Below are 17,839 nucleotides of genomic sequence, written 5' to 3'. Positions count from 1 at the left end.
ACTTGATTTTCCTGAGGGTCTTCCCCGCTCTTTTAAAATGCATTCAGTAGCCATTTCAATTTGAGACCTTGCTGTTGACTTATTCTCTCCCTTGCTCCCTGCATGACCCTGCTGCAAGGACATGTGGCTGTGCTCCCACGTATTTTTTGCTCATGAACAACAGTGCAAAAACCCCAAATTTACAGAGTTTCATTAAGAACACAGTTGTTTACCACGCAAGGAGGTTCGACTACTATAAACATCTGAGAGATGCAGAAAAAGAATCCTGAATGTTGTCCTCTCCTTCCAAAGTAATTTGGCTTTATGAAAGTACTTGCAACTTCGGTTTTCAGTAAACCACAATTACTTATATAGCAGAATAGGCTGCACAGAGAGATTTCCATATCAAAAAAGGTTCACTTTGAAAAAGCTTCAAAACAAGTTCTACAAAAGAAAGGACTGGGTAAGAGGGAGCCCAGTAGCTGGGTAAAGAAACCACCACAGATCAGCAGCGGCTTTAGCAACCGGACCCTGTGGAAGCAGAACATCTACGGACAGCAGCACACACGCGGAGGAGCGGCACCAGCATGACTTTGTTTTCCATTATTGTGTTTTTCAGCCTTTGAAAAATGATTCAACGGTATTTCATTTGCTGTTTTATTGCAACTTATAAAAAAAAAAAACCACATTCCTGGGGTATCCGCAGGTTTCTAACTTCACAGTACAGACAGCTTGCGCAATCCAGAAGACATAAATGTTTATGGAAACGCAAAGAGCTGACGATCCTGCCTAGCTCCCTACGTGCTTACTCTGCAATACACACAAAATGTAGCCAGGCGTACGAGGAAGCGAGAATCCCTTTGCAGGGTTTATGTTACAATGCCCCGAGACTAGAGCAGCCACAGCCCACCAGAGCCAGCCACAATTCTAGCTGGGCTATCTGCTCATATTTTCAGTATTTCAAATGACTGTTTTGTTTGTTTTCTTCTGAACGTATTAGATTTGCTTCTGGCATTACTTCCAAGTAAGAGCATTAACTGATGACAGCCAACCATGCATGTAAGTATGGCATTATCTTATGTAAGCGTCAATTAATAATTTTATCTCCGGTATTATACAGAAATACTTACTTTATAACCATTTCCATGTACTAAACATTTAGTCAGCACAAATATTCATGTTTTACTAATAGAAAAGCACAACCGCACGTGCACACACACACAGAGGAAAGACAGGCTTGTTGCCTCAAGGACTGTCAGCCCTGCATTGCCTCTGAGATACCCAGATTTGGCCTTCCAGAAGTCAGACATGAGGCACAGCGATGAATTTATAACAGACGCTGGGGGTCCGGGTGGACAGGAGGCTCAATATGGGTGAGCAGGGTGCTGCTGCGGCCAAGAAGGCCAAGAGGAGGCTGGGTTGCAACAAAAAGGGCATCACCAGCAGAGATAAAGAAGTTGTGATTGCTCTCTACTCGGCGCTTGTCAGGCCACACCTGGAATCCTGTGCACAGTTCTGGTCCCCGCTATACAAACAAGATGTGGACGGGCTGGAGGGGTCCAGAGAAGGGCCACCAAGATGATCCAGGCTCTGGGCAGCCGCCGTGTGGGGACAGGCTGAGAGCTGGGCTTGGTCAGCCTTGAGAAAAGGAGGCTTAGAGGTGCTCTCATCACCACGTGCCAGTGCTTAAAGGGGAGCTACAAAGCAGACGGAGACTCCCTTTTTACAAGGAGTCCCATGGTGAGGACAAGGGGTAACGGGTACAAGTTACTCCCAGGGAGATTCCAATGGGACACGAGAGGTAAATTTTTCACCATGAGAACAGTCAATCATGGGAATAATCTCCCCAGGGAAGGGGTTGACTCTGCTACGCTGAACACATTTAAGACTCAGCTGGATGTGGTGCTGGGCCACCTCGTCTAGATTGTGCTGGAAAGGTTGGACCAGATGATCCTCACGGTCCCTTCCAACCTGGTGTTCCATGATTCCGTGATTTACTCAAAGAGGCACGCACATATTGCCATAGGAGCGGTTAACTTAGTCAAGATATAATAGAATTACATATAAGAATCCCTCGGAGGCCTCGTTTGGCGCTCTCATTTTCTACTTCGGTTACCTGCATTTCAGATCAATATTTTTTTTTCCAGTATGCAAAAGCACACTGATAATATAGTGATTTGTTACAATACAGTGATAGTTCTTCAATAAAGCAATTTTAAAGGCAAATTACAGACTTCTAAGTTGCCATGCCTGATTGCATGACCTGGAAATAGTTTGTAGATAGCAAATTTAAATAAACTTTGAAAATGTCAATACATGAAATGCACTTACATAAAGCATGAATTAGCTTTAAATAGGTGATTTTACCATTTATCCGAAACTAAGTTACAGGAATAGTGTACATTTAAGTAATTCTAGGATGATATTAAAAAAAAAAAAGCCAAACTGTGAGCAATCGTATTTGAACTTTTTAAGTATGTCATTTCCTATGAGCTCAAGTATCTGCTCTTAGCTTGATTTGGCAAGCTGCCACGGGTGAGTACAGCAATGCTGATTTGCTGTTCTCTAAAACTCATCGTTTGAAACTAAGATATTTAATGGTTATATTTTCATTAATCATACCATCAAGAAATGTTCTGATCAGATAATTGGATACAAAAAAGGATCATGGGATATGCTACCAAAAAATCCCCAGCTTACTCAAGGTCGACTACAACAGGAAAATACAGGTCTTAGTTTTACAAGCTTGATTCCTTTATCCAAGTGAGTTTTTCAGAAAAAAGCAAATTAAAAAATAAATTCTTTAACTGCTTAGCTTTGGGGATTGATAATCGGTACCAAGTACCCTGCACACTGTTGCAGGATCTGTCTACAGCACTGCACTCTCATCCATTGCAGCACATTGGAAAAGTCAACATTGCTGTCGCAAAGCAACCCAAGATTTCGTACATCACCCATTTTCCTTTCCAGATTTTCACACTTCCCAACTCCCGCACATAAATTAGCTTCCTTACCTTCATAATGTTTACTAAGTCTGTTTGATAATAGCGATCTTGATGCGCATTAGCAGCTGCTAAAGTGAGAAGATAATCATTCCTTGCGTGGATAGCCTTGGAATTACACTCGGATCGTCGGGCTTTTAACTACAACAAGAAACGGAAGTTAAAAGATAGGTACTAATGAGAAGTTAAATGACCAAACATGTGTTAATAGTAAATTAATATGCATAAATATGTAATTAATATAGTCAAAATTTTAAGGGATTAATAGCTTAATAGTTTTGTTAATGGTAAGGGGATTTCTAATGTATTTTTCTCTCGGGCAGTTTAAATTTCACTTGTGGTCTTCAAAGAACAGTTGTAACTCCCACTAGAAAAAATCTCCTTGTGAATTTGGTCACATGTAATCCTGCACTTTTGACTGCCAAAAGAGTCTGCTCTCATCTCATCACTTGTTCTAACAATATACCTTCCGAAATGTCAGTCATCTCTGGATTCCGGACAATTTTGGTCATACGCCTCATGAAATCAGCAGCAAAACATGAGCTTTTCTTATACTCACCTTTACGCTTGCCTTCTGCAAGCTTATTCTTGACTGAAAAAGACTAAGTTTGGACCTGAAACAGAAATTAACAGAAGCCGTTACTGTCTTATACCATTTCTATAAAAGTATAGGATAAACAGGCCAGTGCACTTCACGTCTGGAAGATTTGAATTTAAGTAACTTTTTATGCCTAAATTTTCATTTGCATAGTTTTAAGTCAAGCTTAAGGATCAAGGAAAATATCACAAAGTATGCTCACGTCATATAGTATCTTCATTGCATGTTCTGAAATCTTTTGCACAGCTTATCCTGATGTTGGAACAAAACTTAAATACATCATGAGAGGGAAATTGGGTGGCAGCTGCAATTCGAATGATTCTGGTGTTTGATGGATTTCGAGTTAGCCCTCCAGACACAAAGTGCTATAAATTTGAACTGTTGGTCATCTGAAGGAATATTAACGCAAAATCACTAGTAAATACGTTCCAGGAAGCTGGAGGGGTACCCGTGTATGCGCACATATTTTTAAAAGCAGAATTGGTCTGATTTTCACGTTTGGACTCATGAAAGAGAAATCAGAGAAGTACTTTATTAGCTATTTGAAAGAAAATTATTTAAAAAGTAAATAAGAAAGCAAAATCAAGTAAATAGCTATTGTAATCTGAACAATACTGCAGTATGAATCTGTCCCAAAATTCCCAAGCTCAAGTTTTTGGTTGGTTTTCTTGTTTGTTTGTTTGGGTTTTTTTACTTTCTCCAGGTACTCTAGGTAATCTTATTAAAGTTCTTCTTTTCATCATCCAGCCCTCAAAGTGAAACACAGAAAAATTCTTTAATGAAACCATAACTTCGTTTCATTCCCTGAGAATAATTCTGAGTAATTTTTAAAAATAAAAAAAATAAATTTGCCAAAAAGGGTGAGGCAAACTCCCATGAGACAAGCCAAACTCCAAACTGGAAACATGTGAGTTACTTGCTTTCAACCTCTTTAGGGTGTCAAGGAGCATAACACCTAAAGCCTCAAAAATGTATCTTCAAAAACAGAAGAGTGTCCCATCCCCTCTCCCCCTCCAAACGGACTGATACCAAATTCGAGATCTGCAGGGAGAAATGAAGTAAGCAGCCTTTAACATCAAAAAGCAAGCCAGCTCACACACTGTCCTTTGAACGTGTCAAATTAAAGCAGCTAGTTTTACTTCCTTCCTAAAGAAACCAGCCGAAATAAGTTATACTTTACTACCAGGGTAGTAGCATGCTTGAAATGGTTACAAAAATGTATATACACGCGAAGAAAAAAAAATTGGCACAAGCTCATCGAAAGCAATTATCTTTCTTCTAAAATAATATCAAGTGTAAAAACTAATACACGTACAAATCTGCTTTATACGCATGCAATTATTTATACATATGCTATTATAAAAACATACTTGGCCTCAATATCAGCTTTCTCCCGCACTGCTTGAGCCATCTGTTCAGTCTCAAAATATTTCTTTTTGCCTTTAGCTAAATCTTTTACTGTCTCTTGTAATTCAGCTTGGATCCTTGTCAATTGGTCCACGCACTGAAAAAAAGCATTCAGGAAACAAAACATTAATGTTTTTTGCATCCAAATAATGCTATCATCATCATTTTACTGCTCTTTATTACATTTTATATGGAACACCACAGCCTCCAAGTCACTCCTGGTCAATTATTCATGCCTTTCTTTTAAAGCTGATCAGAACATAAAACCGTATTTCTTTCTTTCTCTCTGCTGCTCTTTAACTATTCAAATTCAACAATAACGTGCAAATTAAACATAAAAGTTCTGAAAGCTTTGGATGAGGTAATTAGTTGAAATAAATGGAATACAACTGGGAAAAATCCAAAGGCAATCTACTGGAGGTGATACAAAAAATGATTAATCTTTCCTTCTCTAAAATTTAAAACATAAGGCAAAAGCTACCATGTAAAACACAACAGCAACAAGAACATTGATAAACATTATTTGCTTTATTATTTTATTATTTTAATTCTTTATTTTTGATAAACATTATTTTAAGAGCTCATTTTTCTTAAATTATTTCGAGAGCTTTCCAACAAATAGGCTTATATCAGAAATCAGTGTCATTCACAAAGAAAACTTAGAGGCTTAAAAAGCATAGCGAGCTCGTCAAGGAGTGAAAATAATTCCATCCGTTTTCCGTACGACCCAACCAGCGTTACGACGCACATTTTAATATCAAACAGTAATATTCAAAGGAATAGCGGGGAAATTACTGTACTGGTTTTGGCTGGGAGCGCGTTCATTTTCTGTGTAGTAGCTGGTACGGTGCTATGTTTTGGATTTGTGACCAAAACTGGGTTTACGAGAGAGGGCTGTCTGAGCTATGGCTGAGCAGTGCTTCCACAGCGGCAAGGCCTTTTCTGTTTCTCAGCGGGCGGGCTGGGGGTGCCCAAGAGGCTGGAGGGGACACGGCGGGGGCAGCCGACCCCATCCGACCGAAGGGGTATCCCACGCCAGACACCGTCGTGCTCAGCAATAAAAGCTGGGGGAAGAAGGAGGAAAGAGGGACGTTGGGAGCTACGGCCTCTCTCCTCCCAAGTCACCGTTACGCGTGATGGAGCCCTGCTTTCCTGGAGATGGCTGAGCACCTGCCTGCCGATGGGAAGGAGGGAATGAATTCTTTATTTTGCTTTCCCTATTAAACTGTCTTTATCTAACCCACAAGTTTTCGCACTTTTACCCTTCTGATTCTCTCCCCCGTCCCGCCGGAGGGGAGTGAGCGAGCGGCTGCGTGGGGTTACGCTGCTGACCGTGGTTAACCCACAACTACTAAAATGTTCAGCAATTCTCCAAACATCTTATCAGCTTCAAAAAATATTTGTGGGAAAGGATCTATATTAAGCAGAAAGGATCTACTTAACAAATGTGCAGTATCAACGTCTAGAATTATACTACCTTTCAAAGAGATTCGTAAAGATTTTCTTTTACCCAAACTAGCTTAAGTACATATAAGAATCGTAGTTCAATGCATTTATATTTAATTATAGATATTATAGACTAGAGGTGGTCAATGAGGGCTCCAGGCAACACTTCGAGGCAGAGCCTCAAGCTAGCTTCAGGAAACCAGTCTGCCTTTCAATTTGCCTTTTTGTCCTTCGAAGACCCGACCCAAGGTCCCACCTCTTCTCACATCCTTATCGCATGCAAGACTTCTCCCATTGAAGGAGCCACAGGTTGTCCCCTTACTGAACAACCCTCCTAAACACCTACGGATTTGCATTACACTAATTATTAACGCAGGTAACCTCCTTTACAAGCATTGCAAGCCTAATAAGGTGACCTAATCCAACAACTTGACTTTAATTTCACCGTATTCAACAATTGTTGAAAATAATATCCAGCCACCTGTAAAGAAGACACTTTTTGTTTCAGTCAACAGAAACTGCTTGTCTTCTCACCACACAATTCTGCTCTCACTAAAATGTCAAATACCTTTCCGGCTATAAAGTACATAGAAATTCATGTAAGTTCACACTAAAACCAGTATTTGATGTGTGCAGACCAATAAAGCAATGGGCTCCATAAGGTAAGCCTCGTGGTGGGTGGTTTGGGGAGCAGCGGAGGGCAGGATTGGCTTTTTTAAAGACCTCCGAGTGTATGATAGAAAAATGAAAGGCAGAAAAATCTGTATATATTGGACAGCTGACAGAGACCTAGAATCATTTCAAAACGACTGGGGTTTTGCTACATCAATCGGTATTTTGATCCCTGAAGTCTCCTGCCGGCATCAAAAAATTAAAATATCAAATAACCCCAGTTGTTAACACGATCATTTTAAAAGCATTAAATAATCTTGCTTTTGCATCTCTGAAGAATAAAAAATTGTCAGGAGACTGGATGCCATTTAGGGGTTCGGGGCTGGGTAGACACTGGTTGTATGTAAAAAGCTGTTTCAGAGAGCTGACAGAGATGGTTTCTTGTTGCGGTGCCTCCATGCAGAGCCATTTTATTCTATTTGCCTTTCAGTCTTCTCATACAGATCCGTGCAAACATCTGCAGTGGTGGCCACATCATCTTTCCTGCAGATACCTGATGAACGTACGCTGCAGCTCTCTGCCTTCTCTTCCAAGGCCAACACACCAAACCACACATCACTTATGGCATAAGCTTACAAGGTCCCTGGGGAAAGATAACGGCCCTCTCGTCTGCATCCAAGAGCTGCTGAGCGAGGGACAGGGATCAGTTTTCTTAAGAGGTCAGACGTGGTCTACAGGAGACATATTCATTACCCCTGCTCCAGAGTCACCTTGCGATTTAGCAATATTTTTCAGCAAATTACAATGAGGTTTTCTGAAACTGTTCCAGCTTAGTATTAAACTAACAGGTCACAAAAATGAAGTTTCAATATGGTACCGAGTTGAGCCCCCCCCCGGCTCCAGCCTCCTTTCAGGCCGTTGCAGAGAGCGATGAGGGCTCCCCTCAGCCTCCTCTTCTCCAGGCTGAGCCCCCCCAGCTCCCCCAGCCGCTCCTCCCCAGCCTTGTGCCCCAGCCCCTGCCCCAGCCTCGCTGCCCTGCTCTGGCCACGCTCCAGCCCCTCCATGGCCGCCTTGGGGTGCGGGGCCCAGCGCTGAGCACAGCATTCGAGGGGCGGCCTCACCAGTGCCCAGCGCAGGGGCACCATCCCTGCCCTGCTCCTGCTGGCCACACCGGTCCTGACACAAGCCAGGGTGCCACTGGCCCTCTTGGCCACCTGGGCACCCTGCTGGCTCATGTCCAGCCGCTGTCGACCAGCACCCCCAGGCCCTTTCCCGCCGGGCAGCTCCCAGCCGCTCCTCCCCACGCCTGCAGCGGTGCCTGGGGTTGCTGTGCCCCCAGGGCAGGACCCAGCACTCAGCCTTGTTGCCCCTCACCCCGGGGCCTGGGCCCATCGCCCCGGCCTGGCCAGGGCCCTCTGCAGAGCCTCCTGCCCCCCAGCAGATCAACGCTCCCACCCAAATGGGTGTCCCCTGCAAACTGGCTGAGGCTGCCCTCGATCCCCTCGTGCAAATCATTGATAAAGATATTAAACAGAGCTGGCCCCAGCACTGAGCCCTGGGGAACACCACTCGTGACTCCTCACCAACTGGATTTAACTCCATTCACCACAACTCTTTGGGCCCGACCATCCAGCCAGTTTTTTACCCAGCGAAGCGTACACCCATCCAAGCCCTGAGCAGCCCGTTTCTGCAGGAGAATGCTGTGGGAAACGGTGTCAAAGGCTTTGCTAAAGTGCAGATAGGCAACATCCACAGCCTTTCGCTCACCCAACAAGCGGGTCACCTTGTCACAGAAGGAGATCAGGTTGGTCACGCTGGACCTGCCCTTCACGAACCCACGCGGCCTGGGCCCGATCCCCCGGCTGTCCCGCACGCGCCGCGTGATGGCACTCAGGATGATGTGCTCCATGACCTTCCCCGGCACCGGGGTCAGGCTGCCAGGCCTGACATCTCATCAAGAGCAACTCAATACCTACTGCAGCCTCGGAAGGAGACGCTGCTTCTAACAGAAACTCGATTTTACATGGGCATTCCAGTGTAACGTTACAACTACTTTACTGACTCTGAACTTCAATTTTGCTAAGCTTTTGTCTGGATGGAGGTCAGCTCAATATATTATTTATCTGTTTGGAAATCCAAAGGAAAGGGTGAGAGACTGCACTGTATAAAACAATAAATTTGTCATGGAGGAAAATTAATACCACCAAGTGGATGGTTATTCCACATTGTAGGAAAAGCCTATCGCTGTTAGAATATTTTGAACCAGAAGTACTGTCCTGATAATTAATAACCTTTTCTGCTAATTCAAAGGTGCAGGAAAAAAGGAACCTCTATCATTTATATAAATTTAAAGAAGTGGTCCCCACTTCCACTGCTGACTCATGAACACTGAACCAGCAGCACTTGCAGAAGAATAAAACTGGAGATTATTTTCTCAGTAAGGATACTATAAAATTGCTACAGCATTGGTTCGAAAGCTTCACAGAAAAATAAAATTCCACAGGACAATAAAACAACATTAATAAAGCTAATTTTCCCTCCAGAAAAACAGATTTTGCACATGCTTCTAAGAGCTGTATAATAATCTGTTCCGAAACTGAGAGCTCATGTTACACTAACATCTATTTAAAAGTTTGTAGCCAAATATTCTACAAAATACTACTCTAGAACACATAAGTAAGTAAGTTACAGTTAGCTGTCGTCACTTTTCAGCAAACGAAACTGAAATGGTGTGTGGTTTGGGGGTTTTTTTTGTCTTTTACCTTGAACGGATCGTTCAGCCTACCTCAAACGAAACCCAGAGGCGACGTTAATAAATGCTCGATGACAATGTACGGGAGGAATATTTACAACTACCAACTAATACCTGAGACACTTGCAAAGGGCGTTCCACCAGCATTTCTATTTCCCTCCTTATGTTATGTTTCGGCCAAGCCACACAGCAAGTATTTCAAAAGATCGTTCTTGAAAACTTCCAAAAATTTATGTTTGGTGCAGTAGTGACCTTTTGTAAACTACGCTCACTCTTTAGAACAGGAGGCTTTTTCCTTGCTGCAGCAAAATCCGCAGAAGACAAACACAAAATAATTAAAATATGAAGAGTCTTAGCTTTATATAAATACACATCACTGTATTTTTAAAATGCATCTTACTGCCTTATGGAACGAGATGGAACATTGCATTGTATTTGAAACACATCCTGTATTAAGAGGTATGATAGAGACCTCTTAAGACATAAATGACTTTAAAATGTAACAATCAATTAAATGAAAGTCAAGCTTACTTTTTTCCTTGATCTACCCTGTTTCCTTTGCATGGATTAATAGATCAATGATAGCAGCTTTTGGAATACTTATTTGTGATACCTTTACAGGAGGTGGCTGGATAACCTGCATTCTACATCTTGAAGATTGCACAAGTCATTCCTTCAGGTTTAAGATGTGCTTTTTCTTAAAATCAGAACCTATCCTAACAAAACCCGCTTTGCAAATGTCACCGCAAAACCAATTCAATGTAATTGCCCCAGCGTGATGTTATATTTGCAGAGACAGTTTTGACCAACTGTGCATCACTTTTTAAAGCTCTTTTCCAAGCAACTTTAATTTCAGATAACATAGCTCAGATCTTCAAAAAGCTGCCTATTTACTTCTATAACAACATGCATAGGAAGAGACTGAAAAGTACACATGTATTTTATAAGCGCCATACTAAAAGATTTCTAATAACCATTATTTTCTACATAAAAATGACAAAAGTTTAAAGAACTTATTAAAGCACAAATACCTTCTTCAACTGCTGTTCCTTAAAGCACCGTACAGTCCGGGCTGGTTCAGAAATTAAGTTTTTATAGTTCTCACAGATATTGAGGCGGGATTGGGCCACTTGCATCGTGCCTTCTAAAAGTGATTTCCAAACTGAGTACATGCTCCTAAAATAATGAAACACAGAGAGGTTGTGGGAAGGCAGGAAGGGAGGCCAGGCGTTACACTGAAAGGACGGGTTGGTTTACATAACAGCAGCACACATTCTTCCAAGGATTGCTTTTAAAAATAAAGCTAAAGCACAATCCTTCACACTGACCTAGAAAATATCTGCACTTTTAACAAAAATTTTAACTGAAGTTTTACTAAAAGTAAAAATTTTCCCTCCTGTCCCTGTTTTGTGATTCAATTTTTTGGCAGATGCTTTCAGCTGAACCCGTTGCTCCAACGGAACAGCCCCTACAGAACCCAGCAGCCAAAGCCAGATCAGATGTTGACCATTTTTGATAAGATCATGGATTTTGTGGTTTTGGGCATCTTGCAATCAAGCAAATAGCTACAGCTTGCTCATCAATTTTGCCTCAGCTACCTGTAGTTTCCTCATCATGCGTTAACAGGCCAAAGACAACAACCGTAGCTGTGCAGTGAGCTTTGCAGGGCCCCGATAATTCACCACAAAAGCTGAGAAGTGCCCAAGTCAGAAGGAGAAGGTGAAGCAGGGAGAGCGGGGGGAGAAGGTGTATCTGACGGCACGAAAGACTTGCCGAGTGGGGAGCAAACTGCAGTAGGAGGGGTCTGTGTGTTATGGGAGCATTTTATATGCACTTAAGACTGATAATTCAGTTTATTTCTGCTTAGACACACAAGTGGTGTGAAGGCACCGAAAGGCCAAAACACAAATCTGTCCACAATTTCTTCCTGTTTGAAATAAGACTTGTCAGAATACAAAGAACACATTAAAATAAATTATCTTAAAACTTTTTCAAAATGTTTAGGAGGTACTATTCAAAGGCGGGAGGCTTTCAGCAGCTGAGTCATTTCTGTTTTCATGTTATGATCCACCTTTCATGTTAATGAAACTCAGTTTTGTAAACAACTGTTTCTGGCTTTGCCTCCTCCTTGCTGTCAGATGTGATCTTCATGAAGAATGGCCTCCTAAAAAGAAATTTGTTGCTGTCTTTTCCTATAAAGAAATCCGCACGCTTATTACTCTAACCTTAAACCTATTTACTAAAAGATATATATTCAGAATATATATTCAGATACAAGCATTAATACCCAAACAGGGTGCACAATTACAGTTGTTGTCCTGTCATGCCATTTTGCTTTTCCAACCTTCCTAAATTATTCAAGTAATAAACATCTATTTAAGACTAATCTCAGAATTTCAGGGGAAAACAAAGCTTTGTTTTTAACTGGCAATACTCGACAATAAAGAAAAAAACAACTTTAACTGGAGAAGAGCAGTGTTTCATTTTTGAGTAAAATAATTACACAAATTGAAATTATCAAGACAGCTATTTTGAGATATCCAACTGTTAAATTACCTATAATCATTTCGTTCATCAGCTTTTAATCCAAGCCAGTCCTTCTTTAAGTATTGGCTAGCCAGCTTCTGAATGCTCTGTTAAAAGAAGGGAAAAAAAAAAGGTAAAAATAGAAGCAAAAATGTTATTTTCATGACCTCTTCTATCAGACAAATGATACCCCGACATATAAAGAAGCAATCAATCAATAGTATTAGCAAACTACTACAGTGCAAGACTGTTATTTTTCTCACTTTTTATATTTTTGTTTGACTTTAGTTTCTGTTGAGAACAATTAACGAGTTTCATGTCGGTATTTTAAATCAGAGGGACTCTAGCTGAGATCTACACATGCACACCACAGCTCTGGAAACACTTCTGCACGTGACTAACCCCCGCGAGACCAACAGCACGGAAGATGTTTGAGCAGCGTGGGGCAGCATCAGAGGCAGGGATACTGCAAGTAAAATGTCTCGATTTGTCACTGCTATAAGAATCCAAATTTTTATTTAACTGAATGAGGACAGGGGGGTCTGAGAAGCGATGAAATATCTGGTCATCTATGTGCCCAAACTGAAATGGCCAAGCTTTGATCATTCAAGGTTGCACCGTCACCAGTGACCTGAAGATGCTCTATTGCTCACAGCATCAGGCCTTTACTCAGAGGATTACAACAGACTAGAGACTGAAAAATGCAGTTCATTTTTCATTATTAATGTTAACGACGCTCTTTAGTCTCTGCGTTTCACTTTGCGTGGTCTCAGAAAATCGATAACATTTTCATATTCAAGCTCGGAGAGCAGCAACATTTCATTTGTAAACAAGGCAAGGGAGGGGGAGTCGCCGTCGCGGCAGCCCCTCCTTCGGTTTGTAATCCCGTTTAGCAGCGCGTATCGCTTATAAATTGAGTACCAACAAACGGAAAAGAGGATGTATATTATCCAACTCCGTGAGTTTATGAACACTGAGCAGCGTTCCTGCTTCTTCAGAAGAACCATCACTGGAGAAGCACTCCCCAGCTTTTGTGTAAAAGTCTATTTAGCAAAGTGGGAGACCTGGGTTGAAATTCCCTTTCCAGCTAAGAACATCAGCCCCAGAGATGCCGTCCAGAAGAGTTCATCCTGAGGAAAAGCCTGGGGTGAGACACCTCTGCATCCCACCCGCTCACCGAGAGGCACGGCGCAGTATCATTTGTTTCCATTTTCCATACCGTATTTAAGATGCTATCACCTGCTAAGACAGCCTTGAAGTTCTCGTAGAGACAAGTATCAGAAGTATCTCAAAAAGCACGACCAGGTTTCATTCTTGTCTTACCAGCCCATTTCAGGCTAAAAATTTATTACTGAGCTTACAATCCGATCGATGCTTTCACATAGAAAAATGTTAATTGTTGCTCATACATCATTAGTAGAAAACTTACGCTCCCTCATATTAAATGTATCTATTCCACCCTGGAGTCCAACTGCTCCGAACCGATCTCCTGAGCCGGGTACCACTTTTTGGTGCTAACGATGCTTACAGCCGGGTTTACGCTCATAGTCCTTGTGAAGCCAATTGCTGAGAGCTGCTGTTTCCCATTCTGAGCTTCCACGTCTTCCCAAGTTACCCTCCCTGATTTCCATTGCGCTTTTTGCTCGGTTAAGGATCATTTTCAAATTCCACGTCGATATCTCACCATGGAACATGAAAGACGTGAACATCCCTGTTCACGCATACAGTCAGCAATTCTTTTCCCAGGTAAAAGTTATGCCTGTAACTAGAAATTCTTACATTTCCACTGCAGTTTCTTCAATTTTTTTTAAAGATGCACAAGTTGCATTAGGTAGCTGTTAAAAACCCCAGATAAAAGGAAAAATAACATTTCCTTTAACTCTGGCAGAGCAATTTATGAGGAGATTTGGAGCTCTATTAGGTCCCCCCACCTGGTGCTGTTTTCATGTTTCCATCCCACCTGTGTCAGACTCCACCTACAAGATCTGCCCCAAGATGCGAACAAACGTTCGCAAACACAAAACTAACCACAAAAAAATCTCGCTGGCAGTTGGGGACAAGCTGTGCCAGAATTAAAGACGCAAAAAGGTCACGGCAGGGATAAAGAAAGCCATTTTTGCACACAGAAACACTATTACTGATGTCAGCAAATCAGCAAAACTAGCGTGATTAACCATTTGTTTCCCAACTGAACAAGCTCACCGCCGAAACCAATGAAACACAGAAGAGAGGGCGCCAGCGGCGTAGTGAAGATGACTGATCATTTACTATTTGCTCATGAAAACGGATGAACCACGCGTTGGCATTTCATACCGAACTGCTGTCGGCGAACGTATGGTTTTTAATTAGACCAGCACAGTAGGTTTGCTTTCTTAAACTTTAGGCTGAATGTAAGGTTTTTTTGTATGAGATCCTCCTTGTTCTGTTCTCAATAACACTTCTTGTTTTGCTGGACCGGAACAAAGAATACCACTGTTGGGCTCAAGCGGGGAAGTCAACTGATGGTTTAACCTTTGGCATCGCCCGACTTCGCCCGCAGCCTAGGAGCGTGCTCGTTTCTTCCCTGAAGGTGCACATCAATCACATTTAACGGGCTTGAGACAACGATATTTAAATGCAAGAATCAATTTGTAGAGAGGCAAGAACAGAAGCCCGTGCAGAATGTTCTCCTGATTTCAATACTGTTTGACGACACATTTCCTTAGTATTTATTTAAAAGGAACTTTAGAGAAAGGGATGGAGTAAAGGCGCTATCAAAATTACAACGTAAATCCCCATCCAAAGTTGCGTGAAATCCGTAAAACCTCTCCTTCCTCTCAGTCTCGTTGGGCTACAGGCAGTCGGAGCGTCGCGACTTAAAACGGGGTTCGGGAGGAGCAATGCTGCGAGGTCGGTGTATCGGCGTCCCCAGCCGCCGCGCGGCTCGTGAGCCCTGTGTCCTGCTGTGCTCAAAGGCACGGGCCTGCCTTCAAAACATGTGATATTGGAAGAAACGCTAAAACAATTTTGACTATGAATATGGAAAACCGTAGAGTTCACCAAAACTACAATAACAGTCTGCTCTCCGATAGCTGTGAAACAAGAAGGGGTTTTGATTTAATTTTTCCACTTCACGCTAAGGTCTAGAGCACTGAATTTGAATACAAGTTCAGTTAATTATTTTTGAATGGTAATAACAATTGATTTGTTTTAAAGTACACTACTTTTAATCAATAATTATTGACATGAAAGGTCAAAAATGTCTGAAATCCCCTGCAAGCACCGTGCAACCTCTGCTCACCCTTTGTCGAAAGAAATGTACTTGGTGACTCCGCTTGTGTGTGTTATCACCTCATTAAGCGGGATTTAGAAAGATTTATATTTTAAATATAAAATAGTGTAAACGGATGGGCTGTCACGTAAATCGAATTTTAACTCATCTGAAGGCGACACGTATCCTTCCTCCATGTCTTGGTTTTCCCTTCCTCCCCCTCCATCAAAACGCACGTTGTATCGCTATGCTACAAACACGTTAATATTACGCGTTCGTGGGTACTTCGACTGCTTGCAAATCTGCCTAACGGATGGATGGGACATAAAATTGTGCTAATCAATCATCTGAGGAATCAACACCTAGAAATGAAATTCTGCTGAACGGAAAGACCATCAAAAAATCAGCACAGTTTCATGTACGCTCAAATTAATATTTCCCAGTGCCGCAGCTCCTAGCTGATGTTCCCTGTTACCAGATCTCACCTCAAGTCTATTTATTGGTATTTTCTAATAAGGCCGGTTGTGACAGACACTGGGGGAGGAAAAAAAAATATTTGCTATAATATTAACAGAAAGTAAGTAATTACCGACAGAAAAGTAAAGAGAAAGAAGTCCCAAATTAAAAGATCATTGATAGAAAAGTATGTGGCTTTTAAAAAGACATATTAACAATGCTTTTCAAAGCAGTCCTAAGATCTTTATCTGCCATAATTGAGAGGTGCTGATGACAGCCAGGTCCCCTAAAACCTATTATTGATTGCAGAAAGCACGGCAGACACTAGCTGATGTAACACTGAGGTTTAGAAAATATCTATCAACAGGACTAATTCAGTGCTCTTTTTCACTTAGGTGGTTGCAATATCTTGCATCATTTTGATCCTTTCTCTTTATCAGAGCAGAATCCAGCAACCAACCCCTTATAACTTTTATTCCTACAAATAAATCTACGCTGTCTTATTGTTTCAGGAAAAAGGAACTTTGAATTGAGAAGGATGGAGAAATACTGTCGTCTGAGTCACCTCCAATATTCAGCGCTCCAAGGAACTCCGAGATAGGCTGTAAGCAAATGGCCCAAATAATCCCTCCGAGCGGGGAAAAAGCAAGCGGGCGGTGGAAGAAGCGCGGCCAGAAGGTAAGGCCTTGGGCACCCCGCTAAACCTGAGGCTGGCAGGCGAGGAGGGCGTATGGCCAGCAGCTGCTGTAACAAGCCTGCGAATGAAAAGCTTCCTCCGGCCATGCCCTTTGCAGCGGTGGTGCGACGCTGAAACCGCAGCGACGGAGAAGATGCAAAGGCGAATTAAAGCAGGAGAAAAGGGGAGAGTCCCTACCTGAAGCCAAGTCCGAGTTGGGAAGATGATGTCCTGTATGTTTAATATTCATTAGCTACTACATGATGTTAACACACTATTTTTCTAATTTGAAGAGCAACTTTTCCAAGCACTCATGGCTGCCAAGCGACAAAAAATGCTGCTTTTTTATTTTCCCCCCACGGATGCGTGCACGGCAATTTGCTCGACTGATCCTCGAGATCGCTGCCTACGCATTATGTGCCGCAGCAGCAGCGTTCTGACATTATTTGCTTTACTAAATGGCATTATTCTGTTTACTAAGTACTCTTCTGGCAGGCAAACACTCCACAAGGGAGAGGTCTTTCGCATCTCTCTCTTTACTTGACGTCTTCTCTGAGAGGAGTGAGGTTACTCCCGATTCGCAGAAGTCTGGAAGCCAGTTGTGCTATTCAACACCTGCAAATTAAGGCTCTCCAATAGCAGCAAGAAAAAGTAATTATTTTATTATGTATAAATTCTTACTATCAGCCCCATCCATTGCTTATGCGCAAGAGAGCTTTGTTTTATTTTTAAATGAAAAAAAAGTTCTGTAATGTTGGACCATTATTATTGTGAGTCGCATCTGAGACGGAAAATTCTGTTTTATTTCAGTACTACTGGTTGTTCAAAAAGAAAATTGAGAGTTACATTAAGACTTTCTTGCCGTTTTAAAAACAGCAGTTTGACTGATATCCGATATTTTTAAAATCGCTTTTTTAGTTGTAGGAAAGATTGGCTGAGAATGAAGAGAAACTGGCATATACAGAGAGTCCTCCAAAAAGAGAAGAACAAACCCACACACAACTGAGCTACGTGAAACTTCTACTTTTTGAAGAATGCTTCTACTACAAAAACGAAAAAAATTAGATGCATCCAAAAAAGACATTTCAGATGCTCACGCTTCCCCGATGCTCTCAGATTCTTTTCTTGAATCAGT

The 17,839-nt window shown here is 41.9% G+C and overlaps 1 protein-coding gene across 1 annotated transcript in view; it reads right to left on the bottom strand.

Annotated features, from left to right (window-relative positions):
• FCHSD2 (FCH and double SH3 domains 2) overlaps nt 1-17,839 on the bottom strand; it is a 168,599-nt gene that overhangs the window by 68,927 nt on the left and 81,833 nt on the right. Inside the window, exons 4-8 of the mRNA XM_082337653.1 lie at nt 12,353-12,429; nt 10,828-10,972; nt 4,950-5,083; nt 3,541-3,595; nt 2,994-3,122 (exon numbers count right to left, since the gene is read on the bottom strand). Coding sequence (XP_082193779.1) covers nt 2,994-3,122; nt 3,541-3,595; nt 4,950-5,083; nt 10,828-10,972; nt 12,353-12,429 — 540 coding nt within the window. The remainder of the gene's footprint in view (nt 1-2,993; nt 3,123-3,540; nt 3,596-4,949; nt 5,084-10,827; nt 10,973-12,352; nt 12,430-17,839) is intronic.

The sequence above is a fragment of the Platalea leucorodia genome, assembly GCF_965183815.1.
Source record: "Platalea leucorodia genome assembly, chromosome: 2".
Classification (NCBI taxonomy): Eukaryota; Metazoa; Chordata; class Aves; order Pelecaniformes; family Threskiornithidae; genus Platalea; species Platalea leucorodia.
Note: the sequence above shows the minus strand (reverse complement) of the source record. Positions and strands in the feature narration are given on the sequence as shown.